Source organism: Camarhynchus parvulus, chromosome 8 (assembly GCF_901933205.1).
Source record: "Camarhynchus parvulus chromosome 8, STF_HiC, whole genome shotgun sequence".
NCBI lineage: Eukaryota > Metazoa > Chordata > Aves > Passeriformes > Thraupidae > Camarhynchus > Camarhynchus parvulus.
Window position 1 is genome coordinate 19,317,541 of NC_044578.1, and position 18,342 is coordinate 19,335,882.

General features: G+C 39.8%; 1 protein-coding gene across 6 annotated transcripts in view; it reads right to left on the reverse strand.

Moving 5' to 3' along the window:
- The window catches only part of COL11A1 (collagen type XI alpha 1 chain), a 124,266-nt gene extending 108,439 nt beyond the window's left edge, over positions 1-15,827 (reverse strand). For 4 of the 6 annotated variants that reach the window (XM_030953150.1, XM_030953156.1, XM_030953151.1 and 1 more), the window contains exons 1-2: positions 15,213-15,827; positions 595-762 (exon numbers count right to left, since the gene is read on the reverse strand). In XM_030953150.1, coding sequence (XP_030809010.1) covers positions 595-762; positions 15,213-15,327 — 283 coding nt within the window. In that variant the 5' untranslated portion in view covers positions 15,328-15,827. The remainder of the gene's footprint in view (positions 1-594; positions 763-15,212) is intronic. The other 2 variants (XM_030953152.1, XM_030953153.1) reach the window with 2 other exon arrangements.
- Between the last annotated feature and the right edge of the window lie 2,515 nt (positions 15,828-18,342).

The following is an 18,342-nucleotide window of genomic DNA, read 5'->3' on the forward strand; positions in this document are numbered from 1 at the left end:
GTTTGAGTCAAATAACAATTGATAGCGAAATAATTGAAAACTCTCTCTGTAACATCCAAAGAATCTTTCCCAAAATTTGACTATTTCATTTTAGAGAAATTTGAGAGAAGATGGAATCACAGCTATCCACAACTAGCCTTGTTTAGTCCCCCAAATACCCAGATATTCTGAGGTAATTCTTACCAGATGTTACTTCTGGTAATGATTTTGCAATGGCCAACCACAACTCATTTCTCCCACTGCAGCATTACTCCAGGAAGCACAACTGCTCTTAAATGCACTGAAACAGGCAGAGACTTGCCAAAGCCACCAAATAAAGTTTCCATCAGATAGCATCATGAAAGAACAGGTAATATGACTTACAAGTCAATTTCAGCAGTGACAGAATTTGATGAAGAGCTTTATAACTGAAGCCAATAAAACCTGAATTATTTGGTGGATAGAGTCCATCCTGCCATTCATATGCAGGCCAACTCTGGGCACAAGAGAAGCGTTTTGTGCTACTGATGTTGGACTACATGCTATGCTTTAGAGAACACAAAAACATATACAGCAAGGTAATGTACAAAAGTAACAGCTTTCTGCCAATCTTACCTGGGTACAGCTGCTTTGTTGGGGCACTCAGCTGTGCAGTTTTTGAAACCCTGTAAGCAACATCCGATCCTTTTGAATTCCTTCTATTTGTGCAAAATCCTGCTGTTCTTGTTACTCCTTCTGGAGAATTGTGAAATTCTAATGCTTTTAGCACATCAACGGGTTCAGCTGACAAAGTTTAAAAAAAAAGAAAAACAACAAGAAGAATTATTTATCTTGAATGTCTATGGCACCCAGCTTACAAAAAAGCTTTTAATTTCTTTGCAAAAGCATATGTCTAATCAGAGCAGTAGCTGCATCCTACTTCAATTTATTGCACATTACTCCTATACCGTAATATTATTTTAATAGGATTATTAATTTTTAAATATGCAAGAGTTCATCCCATCCAATGTGCTTTTTATTATCAGATTTTCAAACTACTTGACTACACACTGAAAATCAGCAATTCCAAATGTTGAGGATCTTGCTGGTTGAAACTTCCAATACATGGTTTTAATGAGTGACTTCTGAGAAGTGGAACTGATCTTCAAAGTTTGCACAAAACTTTCAGAAGCATTCAGCTGCTAATAATCTGCTACCACAAAATCATCTGTTGCTAAGATTAAAATATATTCTGATTACACATAACTGCTTTCTCAGATACAAAGGAATAAGGAAGCAGCTAAACTAATTTAACATGCAAGTTAGAGAAAGAAAAATGTACCTGCTGTGCCTGCAAGGACTAAATGGGCAGAATTGCAGTCTTTCATTATTTCCAAGTTAAAATGTAAATTTGTACTTTAGAGACAAGTACAATCAGATTGCATCTGTGCTCAGTGTCTAACAATCTAAAATTGAAATTCAGAGCTGGTTTTGCACTGATATTGATGCAAGTTAAAATAAAGAAAAAAGCCTGCATACATATGTAAAGCCAACAAAAGCCTTAATATATAAAAGTTCTCCATGGCAAAAGGATGAAGAACTGAATGGACAAGCACTTCAAGAGAGGCAGGGAGAGAAAACAGTTAGTATACTGCATGTCTTTTATCCTAGGAAAAATTAAGGCGCTCATTCTCATGTTCCCTACAAATCATGGCTTTTTTAATGCATTTTTTTGAGTGGAAACAAAATTTCAGTAGACTTTTTTGTCACTTGGACTATTCCACGTTTTTATCTTGGCAAACTCATAACCATTTAATTTGGGAAGACAAAGTTTTAAATGACTTTCAATGTTAAAGCTGAGAAATGAGTTTGGTAAATCTGACTTCACATCTCTGAACTACGCAGTGGCATTAACTATAGCTGATTTATTGTCCATTATTCATTTTACGTGTCAACAAAAAATCAACGTAAGTTTCAAAATTCACTGCCTGTGAATATTCAACTATTTAAACAAGTATTTCTAGAGATGTGAACAAAGTTAAGTTTAACTAGATCATCGTATTCATCTCCTGACAGTGCCAAATATAAAAACCTCAACTCTGTGGTTAAACCAATCTTTGTTTTCTCAGTCAGCCTAGAATGCACATAACTACTTTTTAAAAATATATTCACAAGAAAATGCTTGTGAACTTTAAATTTTTTTCTTCACATCTTGCAATTTTTCATTTCCTTTTCTCATTGGATCATCATTGTGTTATTAAACATAAGCCAAATATCCAATGTTTGTTTCTAGCTAACACATTGGGAATGAATGTTATCATACACAACTGAATTTACCTAAAATCCACATACACAGAAAATTCAAGAAAATATGTTTAAAGAGTCTCAAAAGAAAAGTTTCAATAGTGTGAAAACACTGTGGTATTAGTCTAACTTCTCTGTTGAGTACTGAAAAAATAATTTTAATGGATATAATGTATTTTATAGGTGTTCCAAACAGTTCCGAAGGAACTGCTACACATACTGAAGGAACATTCTGAAGGAGCAGCCACACATCTTTTTCTAGTAACCAACAGCTATCTTTGATGTACCTATATTAATTTGAACCAGTAATGTAGAATCAGTCACCAGAAATATTAGTACAAATTTCAATTCCCTGTGTAAGTCAACCACTGCTACATTCCTTTATCCTTTGCTCTTTTCTATAATTTGTACCATATTCTTCATTATTTTTTAGAATAATGGTTTTTCTTTGCCTGGCTGCCTGGGAGACTATTCACCCATAAAAAAGATTATTCATTACTCCCTGCTAGTTCTGCTGCTAAAAACCTTCCAGACAAGAAACAGAATAATAATAGGACAATCTTCAAACCACAAATTCCAAATAATAAGAACAAACATTCTGCTAACAGTCCACAGCTGACTATTTATTTCTTTCCACAAACTGTGATTCACAAAACATAAAATAGCAGGGCTAGTCAGTTTAAAATAATTACTAGAAATGTTGTGTGGTCCACAAACTAAGATCTCAGCTTGTATAGATATAAGGCAACATTAATATAACCCATATATTGACAGGTCAAGAATCTTTCATGACACCTTACTTATGGTGCATAAAACAGCTTGCCTATATGATTTTACCTTTCCCCAATATTTTTCTCAAAACGTAAAGAAAAATGCAGATTAATGATATATAATCTTATGCTTCTGTATCCTTCCAATTTGGTGTCAATATTTCAGATGGCAAGGAAATAAATAAGAATCATGCAAACAGCTCTGTTCACCAGTTCTTGGGATGGAGTTAATTCTCCTTCTGAAACTTGGACATCAGCTTTGAAAACTCAACTCTGTTTGCCAGGGTAAATTTGACAAAACACAAGATCCAGACCCAGAAAGCAGGTCCCTTACATAGATGTTTATGGCCATGTTGCACGGCTGCTTGAAGGCCACCTCTTGCAAGAGGTGTAAACAAGCCAGATGATGCCACAAGACCACCCTGTGAAAAGAAGCCTGTGTTCATCAGGGCAAGCCTGCAGTCTGCAATCAAAATGCAAATTTCTACTCTGCTACTTTTGCAGAGGATTACTCTTCTCACTAATGACTATAGTGCAAAGCTCAATGGCTTTATGTCCTTGGGTCAGGAGAGTTCACAGAGACGTGCAGCTCTCACTGCCACTGAAAGGCTGTACAGCCGTGACCAAAGCAGAAGTGCTTAAAAATACCTGGATTTCTGGAATGGCAAAGGTGAATTCTTCAAAAATCCCTTTAAAAAAATCATTATTGTGTGAGATGGGAACCTGAGCATTCCAGTATCTTTCAAGATACCAAACAATTAATCATGTAACTCCATCATAAGTTCCTGTATTTTCAAATATGAAGAGGGTAAAACACACAAAGCAAAATTAGTGGTGTCACATCTCAAGACCCCAAATTACTTGTAACTTTAAAACTGTAGAGTCAAATCCTGGTTTTCATTACTGCGGTGTGACTGAAAGTAGATCCACTCACTCAGTGAGCTTTCCATATTTACAGTGATGTGGATCAGAACCTTTGATCCACAGCATTTCATATTAAATGTAACTCCAAAGCCATATTTACTCTTCCTTTCCCTTTAGCTTTCTTGCATTAGAAAACTTATGAAAAAAATCAGAATATCTCTGCTGGAAATTAAAAGGATTCACTGAAGCTTAGTAGTTGTAAACTGGATGTTAGATCACACTTCTACATTGCCAGATCAGGAGAGAGTATTGAACATCAAATATATGAGGGGAGCTTCATGTGTTTTCTGTTTACTTGGAGAGGAAGAAAATGCATGTAAAAATTTACTTCCAGTTTTGGTTAGCATTTCCAAGTCTACATTTCATCTACAGACAATGATATATTTGTTTTAAAGGCTATGAAAATGCTTCCTATTCTATTAATTCATAGCCCTATATTGTAAAAATAGAATGCCATTAGAGATTTGGAAAGTCTGTAGAAATCTGGACTACATTATTATCATATAATCACAGCTGAAAATATCATAGCTTTCATTCACTCCACAATATCTAAACTGAAACAGAATCTGTGATATATCATTACTGATAATACTGATACAACACATATGGATCAAATTCTGCTGCCTTTATATTGTATTACATCTAACAACTACTACCATGGCTCAGTGTGGTATCATCTGGAGTTAAGCAGCATCTGGTGAAAACAGCAGATTAACTTCTGACATGCCCTAATGTCACAAATATAAACAACATCATGATTCAAGTTCAGAGGACTTGCTTCCTTCACTTAGACTTCCTGACATTTGAGCTGGAATCTATGACACAACATGGCTCTGCCTTTCTCTTGGTAGAAACTGTCCACGGAGGAGGTTCCCAAGTACCATAACAATACAAGTTAGGACAGCAGAGAAAGGAGGGGCTGAGAAACTGTAAAGGAGGGCAGAAATTGAAGTCCTTTGGACACACAGCATGTACTCCTGACTTATTTACTGTGGGACATCAAGCCTCCTCCTCTTAAGGATGACCCCAGTTTTCAGTAAAAATGCTTAGCAATTCCACGTCTCCCTATGGGAACACTTGTAGATGATCACACATCATTAACCTTAGGTAAAAGAATAGACATTACAAGAAAGGGACGAGTAACATATGCAAGAAAATTTGCATTGGAATGTTCATGTCTGGTTCATTACATTTGGATTTATTGAAATGTAGACAGTAATTAAATGAATGGTTCTTAATAATATCTTTTTAATTTATAAAATATGTATCCTGTCTGTAACTGAGATCATTGTGAACCTAGGACCTTAGTTAAAGGCAATAAAATTCCTTATTTCTGCTTCAGCCACCACCATTGAATTTCTGTATTGTGACAAAGTCTGTCTGACCCTGCAAAGGTAAACTGCACAGAACCCAAAAAGGATGAATCAACAGTGCATCTAATGGCAGCAATATCATCTTTGGAATTATACAAGTTGCAATCATTTTGAATAAAATAATAACATACATACATATCATTGTTCCAGCTACAATAACTTTTAAAAGTTAGTTATCTTTATTTTAGTGATTTTTCAATATTGAAAATGTTTTGATCTACAACATGCTTTTTGCAAATTTTTACTCAGATCAATTTAGTGAGTGACATTACTGTCAATGTGAGGTTTGTAAATGTTAGGCCATTAACACACACTGAAAATAGAGCTGTACTGTTTCATCTAAGTAGAAAATTCTGTACTGTATCACCCTAAGTAGCTAAGGTGTATGTGTCAATAAATTATTACTTAAGCATATGAAAAACCCGATTTTCTGTTTCTTAGCATACATATCATCGTCCAATCACAATATCTTACTAGTACTTCAGGCCTGCTGTAGTCACAAATAAACTGATAAATTCTGTATCATATTATTTTCATTCAAATAAAATGCCATGAACACTTTATTATTGGATTTTTTTTTCAAAAGAAAGAAATTACTTCATACTTGTGCTTTTTCAGAATTTTTTTACCCACCTAGGCTAGCTGACTATCAGCCAGGTTACTACCCTAGGTACAGCTGTATTAAGAAAAGCAGTTTATGTGCCAATTCTATTAATGACTGCAATTCCACATTAGTGTGGATCTCACATGGTATTTCATGTCTTACTCATCTGAAGAGGTCAAACATTTAGAGTGATCCTATCCCAGTTGTATGCAGTGGTCTTCAGTAGACTTTGAACACATACAGATTGAAAATCCATTAATCACTAAATAGAGAACTTTTGAATGAGTTTTATTATTCCTTAAAAGACGACCATGGAAGTCAGAATGGGCCTATCTGAAGGTCCAACACCTTAAGTTTCCTTCTATTTAACATGGAACAGGCTGCAAACCACTTACAAGCTGCAGTGGGAATGGAGCCCTGAGCCTTTACAGATAGGGTGTACCAAGGTTGACATCTTTTCTCTTGCTATAAACTACACAGCAAAGCACTTTTGAACTGCAGATGAAGGGGCTGGTGTCTAAGGACCAGACAGTTCAGTTATTGAAGATAGGGTAAAATTATACTGCAGATAGGAAACCATCATCTGCATTCTCAGAGGGAAGGACTTCACCACCACGCCTCAAAGTGGAACACTCCAGGACTGACAGGAAAGCGACTGTGGTGGCAATGTCTGGCTACAAAATTCATTCCCATCAGAAATTGTTCAGGGGATGACTCATTTACACTAAAATATGTTTATTTCTGTCCAATTACCTAATAAAGCAATGAAGTTGAAATCCTATTATATTTAGATTTTGGTCTGTTAACTCCTGGTTGTTAGTCTCTTTAATTTTATGAGAAAGCACAGGCACAATTAGCCTTCCCTACTTAAAAGCTGTGTTTACTTACATAATTTACTAGATGCTTCCAGACTGCCTGCTGGAGGACATTGAATGCAAACAATAGCAAAACCCAAAGGGGAAAGAAAAGAGACAGTATTCTTTACTATACAGATATACCTTAGCAAACTGAGGGTGCAACTCTGTGTTTGCTATACTGTTAATACTTATAGTAACTTTGCCTTTCCTTCTTTTTGATACAGTAAAAAGTACTTTTAAACAGTATTACATATTTTTCTGATATAATAAACAGATAATTTCTTGAGTTCCCAAGGACTCTTCAGGAATCTTTTTTTTTAATTGATGTGAAAGTGAAAATTTACCAGTGCTCACTCCACAAAGAACTTTGAAGAGCTACAATCAATAACTCCTAATAAGGGAGATACAACCCTGGAGTAGAAAAGAGCTCAAATTTCCCCAGTACAAAGAATTATATGAGAAATTTAGGAAGACTAATGTTTCTAAGTTACTATTATTTTACTTCATATTTTTCCATGGAAATAGGCTCCATTCTGCCAGTAATCTTTTCCAATGGAACCACTGCAAAAACTAAAACTTAAAGAGTCTTGAAACGTTAATCTTCAGTTCTAAATGGAGTGTTTTCTCAAAGTTTAGTCCAGTTTTATGTCACTGTAACAGATCATTTAAAATCTACAAGCTGTGATGGCCTGGTAGGCTAAAATGTGTGTATTTGGTGAGTACTAATGAAGGGACTCCTTATATTTGTGGGCAAGATTTTTAAAAGAGGCCAGTTCTAGTTGGATTTCTAGGTATATATTTAAGGACCTAAGTAGAAGGCACTGACTGCACCAGAGGTTTTTGAAACCATGCTACCTATTAAAGACATAATAACCTATTGTTGTTTAGTTTATTTACTTTTCTTAAAACTCTGAATCTTTATAATTCTAAGAGCTCATTCTAAGGACATTCCACATATTCTATAGGTGAGTAAAGATAAACACTTCTATGATGGAAGTTTCTAACTGACACTCATTAAATGGTCCAAGACCTAATGAATGTCAGAGGTCTTCACCTCTTTTTTAACAGCAGCATTACAATCTGACTTCTAGGATACAAAACAAGACCCATCAATTACCAGAAAATGATGCCATTTCTAATGTGGTAAGAATATTTCTGTTCTTACTCTTGGACACTTTTACTTATCGTGGGCAGTTATGCTGGATATCCTTTAAAAACAGAAATACATATAATATGATTATCTACACTTATTATTTTAATGTGTTTTTCACCTGTTAAGTATTCATACAGAACATCCAAAAGCAGCAATTGAAAAGCATGTTAAGCCCAACAGCTTCACTGAGCTTTGCAGTTCCTACAAAGGATTCAATTGCCTTCCCACTGCAGAGTCTAGTCTCTGTATCCCAAGCAAGGATTCCCTGCAGTTCAGCCATAGGTGTCTAAGCACCAGAAAAGTTTCAGGCACTCTTCTGTCCTGACCATTTCCTACAGCCAGCTCTGGGCAGATCTGCTCTTCTCACAGGCTTTTGGGCTTGGCAGTCTGAGAACTGCCAGCCTCCCACCTCTGCTGAGAGCCTAAGCCTGTAACAGAACTGCTCTGGGAACGAGCATCAAAGCATTGGTTCTGCAGTGTCCTTTGGGAAGGTTCCAACACTTTTCATAGATGGACTTTATACAGCTGGATAAAACCAATTCTCTGTTTTATGGGCTGCAAAAGTGACTTAAAGAGCATCTTCAAGGTACAAAAAGGAACCAATTGAGTTGCCTAATTACATAGTGCTCCTGAAAATTAGGCTGCTTTTTTCCTAGGAATCTGAATGTAAATCTATGAGATTAACTGAATATATGTTGAATATATGTATTTCTAGGTACAAACTTCAAGGTTGTTTTACCTGTTAAGAATTTTCCTACATGAATTTCCTAGATAATTAAGTAATTGGAATCTTGACTGGTGACATTTTTAGAAATAGGTGTTACTGCAGTGCTTTCATATTTAATGCTTACAAGAACTAGAGATTATCCAGATGCATACAGGAATGCTTTAAATAGCCTAGGACTGACTATTTCACCCACAAAGGCGTCTGTGAAACTGCTCAGAAATGGCTACTTCTGTTTCCACACCAGTTATTTGGAATTTTTTCATTGACTTCCTATGCTGAAAAGTCTATTAAATACATTTCAGTATTTCAAAGGCTATGCAGACAGTCTAGTCATGTACAGAAGGCAATTTTGATACTCAACAACTATGAACTACTCATCTCACTTTAAAGACCAACCTACAACACGCACACAGTCCAAACCAAAACCCAAAAAACCACAATCCCCCACCACTTACATCCTATACTGAAACCAGTGGAAAACTTGTTTAGGTACAACTTCACATTTAGATCTTTAGCAAAATTAGCTTGTAGGCTGATTTATTTACCAGACATATTCAGAAAAAAAATATTTTAAGTTTTCAATACATTGCATAATTCTGAAGTGGAACCTAGATTTTGAGGCTTTTTATCATAATGTAAGTCACTACAAAATATGACTTTTGTGTTGTTCAGAACTCTCTTGAGACTGGATAGATTGTGCTGTTATGACTTGTTTAGCAGTATTGACTGCCATCAAGCACTAATAACTTGATGGTGATTTCATAAAAGGTTTCACTTGCTACCCCCAGAAGATTTGGCTTGTCCATCATCTGTGCAGACCTGTATTGACCCATTATTTTACAATACTTTAACATCTGTCCCATGTTTCTATGGACTTTTTCTTATTTTGCACCACAAATCTTTTAGGACTGCATTCCAAGTGTCCAACTGTATTGAGGCCTCTGCTGAATATTCAAAAAGTTCTTGTTGTACAGACTGCAGACGCAGTAGTTTCAGCTGTGAAAATCAGCAAAACAAGTATTACATTCTTGAGTATCCTGTTTCTATTACCTTCTAAAAAAGAGACAGTCTAAAAATGGTCCGTGCTACAGGAAGAGACAAGGCGTTCCCTCAGCTATTAAACACGAAAGAAACTGAGTCCATTTAAAAGTTTTGTCATCAAGGTATTTATTGAGAAATAATTCAAATAAGTGTTCAAAAATATCTTCCAATTAATGGGAGTTTTCAAATATGGAACACTTGAACATTTTTAGCTTTAAGCATACAATACAGCCAAGGACAAGACTTAGAAATTATGCCATTTAACATAATCCTATTTAATTTGATAGAGAAACAACTTGTACAATTGAAGTCTTTCACCATATTTCCCCTGATGTCAAAGGTATCATCTTTCTTGTGAGAGCAATGCAAGGAAATCAGATTCAATCCTGTATCCTACCAATATTATCAGGAATTCCCCTTAAGCAGGCACCAAGGTTGTAAAGTCTTGAGCTATCTATAAACTGTGAATATTTGATGATCTATCAGATTACTGTGATAATTTGAGTAAGGTAAGGTACACAGGTAAGGGACAGAGTAGGTAGCACTTAGTCTACTTTAAAAATGTGACCATAATTTGATTTGCTACTAAGTTAATTGCTATCATAGAGAAAGCTTAGCTGCCAGTGACATTATTTATAGCAGGATCAGGATCTAAGCTGGTTTTTTATTCATCTTTTAGAATACATCTTTCAATTTGGTTTGCAGCAAACACTCTGGTTCTATAATATGAGCTCTGCCAAATACCTTCAATTTCACACACTGTGTACATTAACACTTGGACTTGCAGTGAAGTCCCAGACCTGAAATTCACAAAGGTTTTTACAGTCCCTTAGGTGTGCTAATGTGCTAAAAGGAATTTAAGTTCTGCCAGATTCTACTACTATTGTAATAACCGGGTCAACAATTAATCTTTACATTTACAGTCTGTAAACTTGGTATTTAATACGGAGTAGAACAGTTATAAGCCCTTGCAACAGGCATGTGTGTTAACCTAATTCCTTTTAAGCCACGGTTCTCTATTGTGTCCATCCAGAGGGCAAATCTCTATCACTGCATGAGACTTCACATTCTTAGAACATTAAAGATTTCTCCCAAGCTCTGCTTAATTTATTCCCCCCTATTATCAACAAATACTCAGAACAATGATAAATTAACCAATGCTAGGGGATTTCTTCTGAAAAGAAGCAGAATGCTCTACAGAGAAAAGAAAAGCAACTTCTTAATCTTGCTGGCAGATGGAAACCCTACTGTTCACCACGGTACAAAACAAATCCGGGAAAGACATAATTGCTCCAGTGTGTTTTAGGTATAACCTCAGCAGTTATGTCATGGCTCCTTTAGTAAGCTGCAACTCTGTCAGGATTAAGAGTTCTCTTTGGGGGAGATCAAGAAACTTTGGGCATGACAGTTGTAAAAATAAGTAAGACAACTTTTTTCCTACATTTCATATCTGCAGCAGACACCAATTTTACTAACAATTGAGAGGTTTGGGGGTGGGGTGTTTTTAATGGGGGGTTTTTAGTAATTAGCACCAGGAAAGTTTTTATATCAAAGATTTTTTTACTATTGTCATTTCAATTATAGGTACTAGGGAAGAGATTACTTCAAGCCAAACCCACAGAGTATGTGTGCACCTATATACAGTTAAATTTGTTAAGATATACACTAAACTGAAGTTGAAAAACTTCTTTCCTGCAGAGGTAGGAAAGAGTCATAGTTTCCTGCCGCCTGAATCCTTTCTTGGATCCATGTGAGGTCTCCTAAATTCAATGCAAAGACACACATTCTAGAGAATTAACAACACATACCAGTCTTTTTTTTTGTACCTGTTGTCTGCAGCTGAAGTTGAAATAATTATTTTACCCTAGAAACAATTAAAAAATCAAAACTACATAGCAAAAGAGATATATACATGCACGCATCTCTAGCACTGTTCTGGGAAGATTGGACCATTTCACCTGCTGCTCCTTGGGACTCAGAAAAACTTCAGCTAGGATCACTAGCTGCACCTACTGAAATCACCCTTTGATTTATTCATTTTTGCTAACTTTGGGAATGGTTATCTGAGAAACACACACAAATTATCACACAAGACAATCTTTTTGAATCTTAAAAGTTATTTGATCAGTTAAAATCAAAAGTACATCACAAATAGTTCTGAGAAGAAATTAATACTTTTCTAGTTTAAAGCACCATTTTGTACAGGTTTGGACTAGCTGGATACATTCAAGAGTTTTCATTCAACAAACAGATCCATATCTTCCTTACTAAGCAAATACAAATAAGCAGCAGTGTTAAGTGTGCATCCACTAAGAAAAATCTCCTTTTGCCATCACTAATTGGCCCAGTTCTGCATTCCTTCTGCACCTAGAACTCCCACTACTTTCCAAGCCTGTGTGTGGGAAGCACAAGGAACCTTTAGATTTCCTAAGATGACATCAAGAAATATCTATTTATTTTAGAAACAAATCTGCTCATCGCTTACACAGAAGGTCCATAGTTTTCTATATATAGGTTCATAGCCTCATTTTCAGTAAGGCTTCTTAAATCTTTTTTTTTTCCACACAGATTAAGAGCTAAATTTCCATTTGCTTGGAAAAGCTTATAAATAATAAAAAGGCTGATTTTTCATTTCTTGCCCATGAAATTTAAATCAGCATCACAATAGTGCATTGATGTCAAGCCCTAACAAAAATTTATAGTGTTGAAGCCATGCCACTTTGACTAAATGAGTTTATTCATTCCAAACACATCACCAACAGCTTTAGTATTAAAGGTGAGGAAGGAGAAAGGAAATCAAAGGATGTCTTTAAAAATACTGAATTTTGTTTACTTTAGCCAAGTCATAAAGCAAAAACATTTTCTGAAAAGAGCTACTTAAGAGCTGGTGGGCACTGAGCTGACCAAGTATGAGTCACTGCTTTTCCCATGCAGCTGATTCTCACTTCTGTAACTTTTTCTGTGTAAAGAAGAAATAACTCAAGAGCTCAAACACTTCTTTGCACATCATTTCTTACAAGTATGAAAGATGGCCTCATACTTCTCTATGGTTTTGGGGTTTTTTTTTTTGTTAAATAAAGAAACTTCAAAAAAGTCAAGAATTTTAGGAATCTGTTGAGGTTTGTCTACAAGGAATGGCTTCTCATGTCTTTAAAAAGTCACTGCTACATGATTAACACTTTATATGAATACACCATGTAATTTTCTTTTCACAGAGATGGTTTATGAAAAGAACATTAAAGAACAGAAGATTTAAAAGAGTTTAACAGAGCAACTCATATTTTGCCCAGCATTCATATTTTATCCAGCATTTGCATTTAGTCATATTGTTTACCTGTCATTTATGCTATTTTATTTAATTCCTTGGTATTTTCCCTCTCCAATTTTCAAATAGCAATCATTATGTCCTATGTTAACTTTTAACTACTTTAAATAAGATTAGAATGCGTAACAGATGATTCAGAAATAAGTCCCTTGTACACTGTTAGAGAAATTAGGTCAAATTCTAGTGCCTCTGTAGTCAATGGAAAAACTCTGACTGACTTCAATAACAGATCAAGCCTTGAACACACAGCTCGCTCCCTGTAGTTCCTAAGCAAATAGCACACTGTATCTCAGAAAAGGTCAAGAACTAAGTTCTTTTCTGAATGTTTCCACAAAGAATAAGAAGCCTGTAGTTCTCAATTTCTGAAATGTCCTTTATCTGGAAGACTAGAAGACAATCAATATAGCCTTTTACTTTTGAATGAAGTTACCACAACAAAATTAGTCTGCCTAATGTTGCTGAATACAGTCCAGTAAGCGTCAGTTCTGTTGATTTCAGTGTAAATTCTGTTGATTTTTCCTGTGCTTTTTGAGTTTAGATTTTCCTTTATCTTGTCATTTCCATCCAACCCATTATGTAAACACAGTCTACATAAACCCTACTTAATTTAGTCAGTTCTACTGTGAAAAGTGGCATAAGAAATCGATCATGCCTTTGAGGACAGTATTCTTCTTGAAGAAATTTAGTTTCCACACGGTAAGGAGTAGCTGAATTCTTGAAGCACTGCGAGGTTAATTCACCCCGGTGTAACTCCAGCGAGTCCGTGGAATTGCAAGAGGGATGAAATCTGACCCCTCCAGTCCCTGTCAGAAACGGGGCCAGCAGGGGGCAGGAGGCCTGATTGATCTGACACCGTCAAAGTTGTGCCCAGGTATAAAGGCTTGAATGGAAACTGATCACCTTTCCCTGCTCCCTCTAGGACGCCTGTTGATTCTGGATTCAGATCGAGAAATTCCTCGTTAAAATAATAAATACATAAAAAATTAAACCTTTCATTTCGGAGAGTTAAGCCCCTTCATTGATGTCAAACCCACAGAAAAATAAGAACTTCAGTTCCAGCCAGACTGGCCTCCAGATGCGCCTGCGGGCTCCGGTGGGAGGGAGGAAGGAAAGGAGGAAGAGGCAGAGTTCTCACTCCCGGTAGGAGAGAACTCTCCCGCCACCGGAGACCCCGCACTGCAGCTCAGCGAGCTGCGGGCACAGCCCAGAGAACCCAGCGGGCTGGCTGGAGCGGGGCGCCCGGGGAGAGCGGCGCGGACGGGAGAAGTGCGCAGAAGGCGAGGGGCGGTGCGGGGGAGGGGGCGGCGATTCCTTTCTGCTGAGGCTGCTCCTGGCTCGTGTTCCCCCTGCAATCCCCCGCGGGCCGCGCCCTGCCCACCAGGTCCACGGACACCTAAGGGACCATCGATAGCCCGGGCAGGCTGCAGAGTTGGGAGGGGGCTGGGGACGGTGCCCCAGCGCTGACACCGCCCGCGGGGAGCCCAGCGATCCTCGGGCTGAGCCCCCCGAGCCCCCCCGGGCATCTCCGGGCTCGGCACCGCTCGCACCACCTGCGGGGCGCCGCTGCCCCGGGAGCTGCCCTCTGCAGCGGCTGGCAAAGGGCCCCTGCGGGTGTGTTTTCTCCTCCGCTTGCGCCCTAGAAAACTTTTTGACCAGTATAACCCGTTGCAAAAGAAAAAATAAAAGCGAGGAAAACGAAGAGAGCAGAGAGCCTCCAGCCCCAACTTTCCATTTCCTTGCCCCTCCGAGGAGAAGGCGGTCAATTTCAGTCACAATCTGGTGAACTTCAGCAGCTCAACAAAACAAAGTAGGACGCACACTCCACAAAACAAGAGTCCAGTGCTGAAAGAGGATAAGTCTCTCTGTGCAACAAGTATTTCGTTTTCCCACCCTGCCGGTACATCTCCTTTACCTCATTAAAAACACATCCAAAGTTTACGGCTGACCGAGAGCCGTCCCTTGGCGGCACCTGGGAGAGACGTCCCAGCCCGCGCTGCCGGGGGCTCCCCGCGGGTCTCCGCGCCCGGAGCCGGCTGCAGGAGCGCTCTCGCCTCCCCAGCAGCGGGAGCCGCTCTGACAGGTTTCCTCTGGAACGCGGCCTCAGCCGTGCCCGGGGTCCTTTCCCCGAGGAAGGGAGAGAGGCGGCTGGACTCCCGGCTCCCCTTAGCTTTCTTACCTCCTCTGACCTCTGCAGCCCGAAGAAGGAAAGCGAAGGTGATGAGCACGGTTACAGCCGAATCCCAGGGCCACCTTCTCGTTTTCCACTTTGTGAACCATCTCTGCATCTCCATGCTGGGCACCCACAAGTGTGAATTAAACGCGGGCGCCTTCAGTTTATACCTGCTCCGTCCTTTCCACTATATTCCCAGAGATGAGTTCTCCTATAGAGCCATATGTGATAAACGGAGAGAAGGTTTTCTCTCTCGCCCCTCTCCCGCTCTGCCCGGCCTTGCACAGGCCCCTCCGACCCGTCCTCCCCGGTGCCCTGCCTTCAGACTGAGGGGAGATGAGGAGCTTTAATCAAAATGCAAAGAGCTGCGCATCCCCCTAAAGGCTTCATCCCGTCAGAGGGCTGGGCGAGCGGCTCCCAGGGCCACCCCTGGAGCCCGACTGACACGCCAGCCGCCGGGCGGAGGCCAATCGCGGGGCTCCCCCGGCCGCCCACAGCACCGCCCTCCGCCTCGGCGGCAGCACACCGGCCGCTCCGCGGGCACCGCCGGCCCCTGCGGCGGCGGAGAGCGGCCCTCCCGAAGGCGCTCGGGGGACGCAGAAGGCGCGGTGGGAGCGAACCGGGACGGGACTGGGTGTCCCCTCACCGGTCACCGCCGCCCCGCTCCCGCTCCGCTCCGCGCGGGCCCCCTCGCCCCGAGCATGCGCATCGGCGGCCGCGGCGCCCCGCGGAGCGAGGGCGGGGGCGCGGAGCGGGGACGGGCAGGGGGGCGACACTGGGGACAAGCGGGGGAGGGGGACGCCGGCAGGGGAGGGAGCGAGGCAGCGCAAGATTGAGGAGGGGAATGTGCGGGAGCGGAGCCGGGGCGCTGAGGTGGGGCGTTTGCGGGGTGGCCCTTCGGACTCCCCGAAACCGCCGGCTGGCCTTGGTGCGGCGGCACAATCGGACCCGTTCCCCTCACACCCCTCCCAGGCGCAGCTTGTTCGTACGCACCCCTGGGGGGACCTCCGGGGGCTTCGCTCTAAGGCGGCTGTAAGAAAGGAGGGAGCGGCGTGGTGAAGGAAAAGCCCGCCACCGAACATTGCCATTCCCCGCCTCAGCACATCCTGCAGCCTGGGGAGCCAGGTGTCCGCTCCTGGCCGGGAAACCTCCCGCTCGCACTCCTGTCCTGGCCCACCTGTGCAGCAATCGGTAACACGGACCGGCCCGTAGGCTGAAACCTCTGGCAGCGCTTACTTGTGCAACAAGTCCAGCCGAAATCCTCCGTTGGGGTCAGGTTCTGCCCCGGGTTGTCTGTAAAACGAGAGAAAACCATGGTCACGTTTTGGTGGAAGTGTAGATAATTTTTTTTAAAAAAGCCTACCTTCATTGAGATCTTGAATGCCTTACAGCAATTACTAAATACATGGTTTCCAATAAAATACATGTTTCTGTGTCAAATTATACTTCAGAAATTTATTGTCCTTTCATAAAATATCTTGCATTTTTCTGCACTCCATTCAAATACCTAGCTCTTTCTGTCCTTGGTTTCCTGAAACTGTTGAGATCATTGTCATTAGATTTGCATCTATGGGGACGGAGGCGCATAGCACTGTTGCATCTGACCTCTCTTAAGTGCTGTGCTTTGGGTGCCATTCAGTGAAGAGACCCTCCAGGTTATTCTGGCACATCAGGTAATTACCCACAGTACAGCTGTGTGGCACCAAAATGACATATGTACCGACCTTTCTGTACCACAACTTATACATAGAATCATTAAAGTTGGAAAAGACCTCTAAGATCACCATTTAACCCAACAACACCATGTGCACCATTGAACCATCTCCTCACACATCGTGAGACTACCCCCAGCTGCCTATGGAATATTTCTTGTCTTACAATTATCTCTCTTACATCTTAACTGCATACAGGTTCCCAAAAGTCAGTACTATTATTGTTTCTCTGCCGGTTTGTGTAGTTCTCAGTCACTAGATGCTTTGTAGAACAGACCAGATTAACTTGCTGTTTCAGCCTTCCTCACAATATCAGTAGGTAGTCCCAATGGCAATTTAGTATTTTTACTCAATACTTTGTCGTTGGAAAATCTCATATGCTATAAAGCTTCAAGTTTCCTCTTCATACTCATACATCTTCGTCACCAGCATTCTTGCTGCTTGCAACCTCTTATCAAACATCGCTTCTCTGACTTTGTTTTGAGCCTTTCTGCTTACCTGAACGAATACAGCTAAACTCTTCCCTAGTACAAAGGAAAAAGTCTGTCACTGCCCAGGAGAAGAAATGGAAGCATTTCAGATAGTGATGAAAAAGAACAAGTATTCTCACAGTGTACAGAATAGTAATTTCACACAGTGCCTTTAAGGTTATTTAAGTTTAAAGGATGTGGTTCATCTCCCAGACTGTCAGTGGAAAGATAGCCACTGATTTTTGTGGTCCTATATCAATCCAAAGCAGAACAAAGAGGACCAAATGCTAAGTATTAATTCTGGTGAGGTAGCATACTTAATGTAAAAATCTGTATAATTCTATATGAATTCTGGTACCAGGACCACTTTAATTTAGAGCTAGCTCAGTTATTTTTGCATGCCAGCATGTCAAGCAACACAGACATGTAATAAATTGCCATCAGATTCAGCAGTTACAAGAGAAAAGTTACATGTCATTTAGGTGAAGATCCACATTTTGCAGCCCATCAAATTATTTAATTAGGGATGATTGATTTAGATTTAGCTTATTTTCCTAGTTATTGTTCATAATCTTCTAAATTGTAATGATGGTGTTCTAGTGAAGTGCAGAGTGAAGTAATTGCAGCCATAATATGTTGAAGAATAGATTAACAATTCAGAACATAGATAAGATTTATGAATGCCATAAAATTAAAGATTTTTGTTAGAAATTTTCAGCTCTTAGATGTAATTTCAGGAGATTTATTTTCTTTCTTGAATCTAAAAGAAGGCTAAAATGTGAAAATATTTTCAGATAAAAACAGAAAAGAGGTGGATGAGGTTATTTATTAAATCATCTGTGATCCACAGTGGTTTGTTCTTCCTGTCGGCTCTTTTGTTCCTCATTACAAAACTGTTCAAGACAGTTTTAGTGAAAAGAAAGACCCAGCACTGTGACATTCATTATGTTCCAT